We start from the raw sequence: 10,021 nt of genomic DNA, 5'->3' as shown, positions 1-10,021 counted from the left end.
CTGCCCCAAGTGGTTGAATAGAACTAGAGTTCATCCGCTTTCAAAGGGTCTTCAAAAAGAAACTTTGTAGTAAGGGGGCAATGCTAAAAATAAATCAAGACGCACGTTCCAGGCGACACTAGTTGTGCGTCCAAACAGAAAAACGTCCTGAAGACTTTTTCACCGAAAACTACATGCAACAAGAATCAAAACTCATGTGGAAGTCTTAAATTAAATGAGACCAGATAAGCTCATCGTGGCGGTCGAGACTACAAAGAACATCAACCCAGAATTTTTCTTGTTTTCCATTTTCCAAACGTAACCATCGATCCACCATCGCCTCCCAGCTTAATCTGTCTGCGTCGTTCTGGCCTTCATCGTTTTGATCGCCCATCAATCCTAGCTGCTCAGCCAATATATCGAGGCTGTGTGTCACCTTGCTAGTTGAGATCGAATCGGGACTGGCCGGTGTCCTGAGATCAGCTCTAAGGTCCAAACCTCGCCCCACAGACTCGTCGTATGAACATCCTCCACTCTCAACCTCCTGGAAATATCGTGAAGCAGCTTGCACATCGTGAGGCGTAGTAATTTCGCACCACTTTGATGTACACGTTGCTTCCAGCTGCTCGTTTTGGTCGGCACGATATAGAAAGAGTCGCTCGCGTGTCCCCGGGATTGAATGGTTGATATCTCCGCAACTGCGCTCAGCTTCAGCGTCTACGTCTGCACTGATATCATCTGCTCTTGATGATCCTGATAGTCCGTTTGCACTATTCGATTTAATCTCAGTACCAATTGTGTCTATCTTCTGTTTCCTTGATTCTGCAGCTTTCTTGTGTGTAAAGGCGTACCATAGGTTCTTGACATCGTTATCCGTTCTTCCTGGCATATGAGTGGCTATAGTAGACCATCTATACCACAAGGATTCGTGTCAATATAAATTACGGGAGAGGGCATCATTGCATGTTTGCCGGATCTCAAGATTTGGAACGCACCTGTTTCCTAGGACTTCACGCAGTTGGATAATGAGTTTTCTTTCCTCCTCAGAGAACTTTCCACGCTTCAAATGAGGTCTAAGATGGTTTGTCCAACGCCTCCGGCAACTTTTGCCACAACGCTGCAGGCCTAAAAGAAACTTATACCGCACAGAATCAGATTCGACACATAACTCAACAAGTGCAGGGAAGCGTAAGCGTATCCCTACCAGCTTTACGTCCTATCTCACACCAGGGGGAATCTGGATGCTCCTGGATGGCGCGCCTCAATCTTTCGTCCTCATCCGGCGACCACAAACCCTTCTTCATGTCCTCTTTCGTATTTATTGATACTGAGAACTATGAAGAATCATATGCGTGATGGTATTGAAATTGCTGGCTGCGCAGTAAGGAGCAACCAAATGGAGGGTAAATTTTCAGTGAGACGGGAATGGAGCGGAGGGATGCTTTAATAAGCAGGCTCAGGCACATCGACCTGTAGGACTAAACTCACGAGGGATCTCAACTTGTGCAGGTCGGCTATTATAATGGGAATGGGAGGTTATTCCGATCACCAGAGAGTTTGGGAAGACAAAGACTTTGTATGGGCTCTTCTAAGAGTTGCGGCAGCGAGCCGGAAAACCTCAGGGTTGCTGGATTAAGCAGACTGTTCTCTATGAAAGATTCTCGCTCCCTTATATCGTTTACAATTTCAAAGTACAGCCCGTGTTTACGATGGATAATTTTCTACATGCACTAAGACTTTTGTCGATGAGCGTTCTTTTTCTTCTCCTTTCATGGTCCGTGAGCAAGTAGTATTACATGATTTGAGACTCAAGAGGCACGTGAGGCTTGAGATCGGCATGCAAGCTTGCAGCGACTAAAATTCTCCTTTTTCTGATCCAAAATTCCAATATGATGCATAAAAATATATATATATATATTTGATTTTTTAAAACCCGTTTGCCTTTTTCCTTTCTCAAAATTGTTTAATGAGGAGAAAACATCCAATGACTATGATATCCTTGTTTGTACACTCTTGAGCCATGGGTACGGGTAAATAATATGTGATCTCAATTCCACAAATCACCATCCTCCTCTTTGGATTTCGTGCTAATAACTTTCCACTAACCTTGGAAATGAAACAAAGTGTACGTTTGTCATTTTCCCACTAAATTGCTAAAGTCAAAAATGGACTACCCTTGAGAAAACAAAGCCATGCTTGATATTTCATACATCTTGATTTGATAATGTACATTAAAAACAATGTGTAATACTAAATATTCTTGAAAATATCGTTGAACTTGTCACATTATGTCTAATTTTTAGGGCGGGTGGTCACTAAGAAAATATGTAAGATAGCATGTGCAATCAACGAAAGGGGTTTTACAATTACAGGTGCTATATGCAGCTTTTACACAGTGGCTCCCCCGGGTTTTTAAGGCTTCCTACATCTTGAATTTATCTACCCACCTTATGGAATTCCAGAAATGAAGACATCATACTCATCGAAAGAAAATTCACATATTTAAATAAGATAGATTAATCAAGTAAGTTTAATTGCATAAGAACTTAGGAGACATTTAACAACGATGTAAAAACAAGGCCACGATTCATGCAAGATTGGATAGGTATGGCATTCACATAACTTGTACTTAGTCTAAGTTTCCAATATTATAAAAGTGATGGGCCATTCGGACAAATTATGATAAGCTGAATTGCATGAGAACTTAGGACACAAGTAACAATGATGTCAAAACAAGGTCACGATTCATGAAAGATTGGATAGGTATGGCATCTAAATGACTAGTACTTAGTCTAAGTTTCCAATATTACAAAAGTGATAGACCATTGCGACAAAGCCATGATTTATAAGTTTTAACACAAAATCTATCAAGTTCTACATAATGTCAACCGTAACATGTGCATTTGTAATATCTTACAATTTTTTTATCATTAAGTCTTAAGATCATTTGAGCATGTCACATACATCATCATGTGTAACAAATCCAGTATATGCTAAAAGAATATTGGATTGCACCACACCTATGGATGGTATTCAAGTGGTGTTCTCGAACTCTTCACCATAACATGGCAATGTCATGATCACACCATGCTTTGACACTTCTTTTCCATGTACTATACATCATTGAATCGATGCTTACAATCTGGAAGTAATTTTCTTAGGATTCCCTTTACCTTGAAGGAAAATTAAAAAACACAGTATAAAAAGAACACTTTATTAATAATAATGGGTGTAGCCTTGCAAGTGCTTAAAGAGCAAAGAGTTCAAGTCAACAAACCAAAATATTAACTTAGCCAAAGCAAAGATTGGCAACTGCCAAGTCATCAAATTTCCTAGAAGGGTAGTAGCTACCAAGGAAAAAGGATGGCATTAAAGGCAATTTTTGTATATCATGGACTCTTTTCCACTCTTTAAGAACATACCAAGTGAATGTATCTAGAGTGTTGGAAGATGTCATCCATCATGCATAGTACTGTGTTCCTTATGCAATTATGCATCACCTATCAGGCATGCTACCATCTTCCCATTAGCAGAGATGTGAAATTGAAAAGGGCCTCATAAGGAGAAAATTCAGAGAATCGATCAATGACTTGATTATACATGAAAGTTCATGGCAATATGGGGATCTTAACTACTCATAAAGAAGAAGGGGGGTTATTACCTTCCATCTAATAGCCCAGAGGAGTCACTAAGAAATATGTAAGATAGCACAGGAAATCTATGGAATGAGTTTTATATTTTTATGGGATTATAAACAATATACATACATAAGGAATTTTTTAATTCAAAAAGTGAAAATGTTGATACATAAGGGATACTTTAATCATCTCAAGATTTACAGAAGGGGTGTACATAGCTTATAAAAGTGTAGGTAGGGATTCTTTTTAATAGCCCTTGATCGCACATGCTATATGGGGTTTTTACCTCATTTTTACATAATGGTAACCTTGGGTCTAATAGATTTCAGCATCCTAAATGCATGCCCATTCCAGTTAAAGATGGCCATTAGATCTCCAATTCAATTGGAGTCTACACACTGTTGGATCACGGTATTGCCTATGTGTTTATGTGTGCACCAAGAATGCATGCAACTTACTTGTGTCTACGATATGTGTGCTTGGGATGGTGGTTACAAGGCCAAGGAGTAGAGAATGATATAATCTTTTATGTAGGCATGAGTTGCCATGTAGAAAATTAAGAAATTCATGGAGATATTAGTGGATCTTGTGATGCTTCTTATGATCACATCTATGATGTATACATTGCAATTTGATTAGCCTATCAAGAGGCATTTCACATTTAAGAGTAACATTTTATTGCCTACATGTAGTCGATAATCATTGCAATGTTCTTCCATAATTTTCCTCCATAACTAGATCCTACATTCGATATCAAAGCCACATCTTTTGCAAACTTTGTTGAGCTATTTCCCTTATCACTTTTCACTTTTGCAGTGCATATACCCTATATTACATATAGCCACTACATCATGGGGGGGTCACCAAGAAATATGTAAGATAGATGATGTGCAATCAACAAAAGGGGTTTTATACGTTACATACATAAGGGTTTTTTTAATAAAAAATTTCATACATAAGGGATACTTCACTACTACACACAGGCCTTGTTCTGATGGTTAAGCGCCGACCTTACACCCATCTCTTGCATTGAATCCTATGTCAAGTCAACCAGTTACCCACTCAAAGATGATGCAACACCTCTCGTATAAAAGTGTTCTGCCATGTCAGCCATACTAGGCCCACATCCAGATATTATCCCTTTTAGATATGCATTATATTTCACTTTATAGGACTACAAGTGATAAGTCAACACCAGTTGCCTTGAACATAGAAATTTGGTCTGTGTCCAATGATTGCCCTCATGCTTGCATGCTTAGCCTTGAAACGATTGCTGTTGGGACAAAGACACCCAATTCATCCTATGAAACAAACCAAAAGTCACAATGAAATGCTCTTGTATCCACCAAGCCCACCATTTAGAAAATGTCCCTTTTGGAGATAGATTTTGCTTGACAATACTATTTTTGCAATATTTTTTGTATATGAGAACTCCTGTTTGACAATACTATTTTTTGTGATATTTTTTGTATATGAAAACTCTCTTGGATTCCACTTGTCTTAAGTAAATAAATGTCCTTTCATAGTCTTAAGTAGATAATTGTCCTTTCATAATTGTCTTAAGTAAATAATTGTCTTTTCATAGTTTTATTAAATTGAATTTGAGTTTGAAGCTATAAATTGTATTTTCGCCTCTTACCCACTCTTATGTTTGTTTTTGTTTTCGTGTTTGTGTCTGCATTTGTCCAATCCCCCCAAATTAGACGTGGCATCACGTCGCATGTTCTTTGAGTAATATGAAACCCCTCGTAGGAGGAGATGTCATGATCTGTACTCTCTAGAGGACTTTGATTCACCTCGGCCAACTCCTTAGGGGCCTACCCTATGCCCACCCTTGGGTTGACTCCTCTCAGGCCTAGCACTATGACTACCCCTCAGGGAACTCCTTTGCTAGCAGTCCATGGTTTCCTCAGGAGTCTCGAAGAGTTTGTCGCACAGATGAGCGATGCGGACGTAGCGAGATTCTTCTCTCTGCTATCCCAGAGGAGCTCAATTATTCCTAGGCCCCTCAGGGGTAGATCAAGGCCATCGATGGTTGGACCTACTCGACAATTGTCCCCTCTAGCCCCTTCAACCGAGGGTCATTACCTTGGCATACCCATCGTAAGGAAGGAAGAGTAGGAAGGGTCGAGGCTACTATGGTGACTCGAGGGATGTAGACAAGTCAGCACACTCACATCCCTACAGGTGTCCACTTGGTCATGAGACCTAGTAGCAGTCAGGTCCCTTGCCCTCTTCCACTCCCACTCCCTCTACTACTCCACACTCCGTAAGCACTCGCAATACCACCCCTCACTCTAGCTCTACTACTACTACTTCCACTGCCCCACCCCTGCCTAAGGACCTATAGTATGACCTCACTCGGGGTGGAGAGATCATAGAAAATAAAAAGGGCAAAGAAGTGTTGGCCACCATGAGGCGGTTGATGAGCCACCATTTCAAGAGCGGCATAACAAAAGAATGGTGGCACTAGGATGATGAAAAGAAGAAGGCAATCATCAACGAATTGAAAAGATGATACCCTGACCCCTCTAATTGGGAGCTCGATTACATGCGAGAGCGCATGTGTTCTGTCTTGAAGCATGATTGTCTGGTCTAGTAGCTATCATAGCATACATAAGACTCCCAACTGCTGATGCATAAGGAACCTTGGCCATCATGGCCCTTTCCTCATCTGATTTGGGACTATCTGTATGACTCAGTTTCACATATGGAGGCAATGGAGTACTCACTGCCTTCCCCCCCTCCATATTGAAACGCTGCAATACTTTTGTAACATACTCTTTTTGTGAAAGCCAAAGGAGTTTCCTACTCCGATCACGCGTGATGCGCATACCAAGAATATGACCTGCAAGTCCCAAATCCTTCATATCAAAGGCCTCATGCAACTTGGCCTTTAATGCATCTAGCTCATAAGTATTCTTGCTAGCCACCAATAGCATATCATCCACATATAGTGCCAGGATTATCAGGCTACTATCCTTAGCCCTTTTAGTGTAGAGGCAGTGATCAATTTCACTCCTTCTAAAACCCTGGGACCGAATGAAAGCATCAAACTTCTGATACCATTCTCTAGGTGCTTGCTTAAGACCATAGAGACTCTTTTTCAGCTTGCAAACTAAATGCTCTTTGCCCTTTTCTTCAAAGCCTTCCGGCTGCACCATGTAGATGTCCTCATGCAAATCCCCATGCAAGAAAGCTGTCTTGACATCCATTTGCATAAGCTCCATATCCTCTACTGCCACTAGTCCAAGCATGCATCTAAGTGTGGTCATCTTCACAACCGGAGAGAATATCTCATCAAAGTCCACACCCTTATCTTGCTTGAACCCTTTAGCAACCAAACGGGCCTTGTATCTAGGCACATCATCACCTGTGACCTTCATTTTGTAGTCCCATTTACATGGCAATGCTTTCTTTCCATGTGGCAAAGAAACCAAGTCCCAAGTCTTATTCTTCATAAGTGAACTCATCTCTGATTGCATAGCATACTCCCACTTGCGTTGATCCTCACGCATCATAGCCTCTCTGTAGCAAGAAGGCTCCCCGCAATCAGTAAGCATCACATAGTCTACCCCTGGAACAAACCTATCAGGCGGTCTAGACACTCTAGATGATCTTCTCAAGGGCATTTCAGCTTGCTGTCCCACTTGCATATCAGCCACATTTGGCTCATCATTTCCACCAATAGATGATCCATCATCTACCCTTGATTGTATACCTGTGGGAGTACTTGGTTGTACCATTTCTTGCACATTTGGTGCATGGACAGCTTGCTGCCTATCAACATATGCAGGTGGATTCACATCCTGGAAAGTGATTCTCCTCATTTCCACATCCCTCATGGGTGCCTTATGCATCTTCTTCTCATTGAAGACCACATCATGGCTGCGTATGATCTTCTTTGCTTCTGGATCCCAGAGACGATAGCCCATCTCTCCACTTTCACCATAACCTAGAAAGATGCATTTCCTAGACTTAGGATCTAGCTTCTTTCGAAGCTCTTTTGGCACATGTGCATATGCCTCACACCCAAATATACGCAAATGAGAGTAAGAGGGCTTCTTGCCACTCCATGCCTCTTCAGGAATACCACCATCCAAACTCTTACTAGGTGATCTATTGATCACATGCACTGCAGTCTTCATTGCCTCAGCCCAAAAACCACCAGAAAGACTTGCATTGGAAAGCATGCATTGCAACCTTTCTTGAATGGTACGATTCATCTTTTCTGCAACTGGATTCTGCTCTGGAGTACGAGGGGATGTGAGCTCCCTCTTAATCCCACGTGTATCACAGAAATGCTGAAAGTCATGAGAGAGATACTCTCCACCATTGTCAGTCCGTAGGCATTTAAGCGTTCTAGCTGACTGATTCTCAACCAAGGCCAGCCATTTCTGAAATACCTGGAACACATCACTCTTCCGAGCTATAGCATAAGCCCACACTTTCCTAGTTGCATCATCAATGAATGTCACATAGTATTCAGCCCCGCCTAATGACCGTGTAGGCATGGGACCACATACATCTGAATGCACCAAATCAAGCATTTCAAACTCTTTCTTTCCCCTTCTTTTATGGGCTGATTTAGTCTGCTTCCCATAGAGACAGTGCTCACAAAATTCAAAATCAGAGAAACTCAAATGCGGTACATAACCCAAACGGCATAAGAGTTTCATTCCATTCTGGCTCATGTGCCCCAACCTGCAATGCCACAAAGAAGTGCTTGGCCGCTCGGTTATTGCAACAACATGATCAAATACCCCTGATACATGTAAGCGATACAAAGTCCCACACTTGGCACCCCTGGCCAAAAGCATAGAGCCCTTCTGAATTTTCCAACTCTGAAAGCCAAAAGTGGTGTGAAAACCAGCATCATCTAGCTGACCCACTGAAATAAGACTCTTGGTCAGCTTAGGCACATGTCTCACATGTTTCAAAACAAATGCAGACCCATTTGCAAAAGAAAACTTTATGTCACCTGCTCCCACTATGTCACATGCATAGTCATTTCCAAGATGCACACAATCTGTCTTTCCACTATCATAAGTGGAGAACCATTCCCTATGGGGAGTAACGTGGAATGAAGCACCAGAATCCAAAATCCAATCCTGGGAATATGCATCATCTGAAGTGGTAAGCAACTCTGCAGATAAACTAGACATGAAGAGAACATCATTGTCACTATCACGTGTGACTGCATTGATCTCCACGATCTTCACTTTTCCTTTGTCCTCCCTTGGACTCTCTTCCTTTTGATTTGCACCCCAATTTGCATTCTTTTTCTTATCCTTTTGCTCTCTTTTCAGCTTGTAGCAATCCTTTTTCATATGGCCCTTCTTGCCACAATGGTAACATTCAATGTTCCGTGCCCTGGATTTGCTACGAGACTTCCCTCTTTCTTGGGACTTCCCCCTGAACTGTGATCTGCCCCTTTGCACATTTAAGGCTGCATCCTGCTTGTTGCCATCCATAGACTTCCGTCTAATCTCCTCGGCCAACAAGCTACCCACAACATCATCAAATTTCAGTACTCCACCAGGTGCAGAGTTACTGACAGCTGTACGGAAGGTATCCCATGAGGATGGCAATGAACATAAGAGAAATATTGCCTTAGTCTCCGCATCAAAATTCATTTTCTGAGCCTGAAGCTGGCTGAAAATAATATTGAATTCATTCAAATGAGAAGCAATGGAGACCCCTTCCTTCATCTGCAGCTCAAACAACCTCTTCATGAGGTAAACTTTATTAGAGGCAGTTTCCTTCTCATAAGTGGCACACAGTTTCTTCCACAAATCTTCCGTAGTCTGCTCATTCACTACTGTGAAATAAACTGACTCTGCAAGATGAAGTCTAATAGTAGACTTTGCTAATGCATCCAACTCATTCCAATCATCCTCAGACATATCCGCAGGCTTAGCTTCAATCCCTGCCAAGGGTTTAATCTGCTTCTTTTGAATAAGCACATCCCTTATTTGTTCTTTCCACAAAGAAAAGTTTGTCCCATCAAACTTTTTAATGCTGAAAAAATCCTTTTCAGACATGGAAGAGGATGCCATGATGCAAATGAAACAAAATCCCAAATGCTAGTGCCTGCAAGAGAGAATCACACCAAATACTAGGTGCACCCAAATGTGTATGCCACAATAGGGTGAAATATCACCAAAACTCAAAGCTCAAAGCATCAAAAGATGCATCTGACTCATGTGCATATACTATGCATCCATATGAGCAAATCTGGCCCAAAAGAAAATGCCAATAAGTGCCAAATGACTCAAGCATAAACACTGTCCACTAGCATATGCATCAATTATATCTCATCCAAGAGAGCATAGCACTATCAGTGCATCACCTGCAATGTTTCAAAGCTGTCCCTCAGCATAAAATAGCATCCATGTGCAAAG

General features: G+C 41.5%; 1 protein-coding gene across 1 annotated transcript; it reads right to left on the bottom strand.

Moving 5' to 3' along the window:
- Nucleotides 1–205: 205 nt before the first annotated feature.
- LOC147894403 (transcription factor MYB15-like) lies at nucleotides 206–1,515 on the bottom strand. The gene is made up of 3 exons (XM_087385304.1): nucleotides 1,184–1,515; nucleotides 975–1,104; nucleotides 206–890 (listed from the first exon to the last, which is right to left on the bottom strand). Exons 1-3 carry the CDS (start codon nucleotides 1,281–1,283, stop codon nucleotides 206–208), a joined length of 915 nt encoding a protein of 304 aa, XP_087241430.1. The 5' UTR covers nucleotides 1,284–1,515.
- Nucleotides 1,516–10,021: the final 8,506 nt, after the last annotated feature.

Source organism: Dipteris shenzhenensis, chromosome 14 (genome assembly GCF_047967505.1).
Source record: "Dipteris shenzhenensis isolate YYH24624 ecotype China chromosome 14, Dip_SZ_1.0, whole genome shotgun sequence".
NCBI lineage: Eukaryota > Viridiplantae > Streptophyta > Polypodiopsida > Gleicheniales > Dipteridaceae > Dipteris > Dipteris shenzhenensis.
The sequence above is the reverse complement of the archived record's forward strand: the minus strand, read 5'-3'. Positions and strand labels throughout refer to the sequence as shown.

Bases quoted from the DNA above. Each gene is read 5' to 3' on its own strand.
- LOC147894403 (XM_087385304.1), bottom strand. From the start codon at position 1,283: ATGAAGAAGGGTTTGTGGTCGCCGGATGAGGACGAAAGATTGAGGCGC. The intron at 1,105-1,183 runs GTAGGGATACGC...AGTTTCTTTTAG, and splicing joins TGAGATAGGACGTAAAGCTG to GCCTGCAGCGTTGTGGCAAA. The intron at 891-974 runs GTGCGTTCCAAA...CTTGTGGTATAG, and splicing joins CGTGAAGTCCTAGGAAACAG to ATGGTCTACTATAGCCACTC.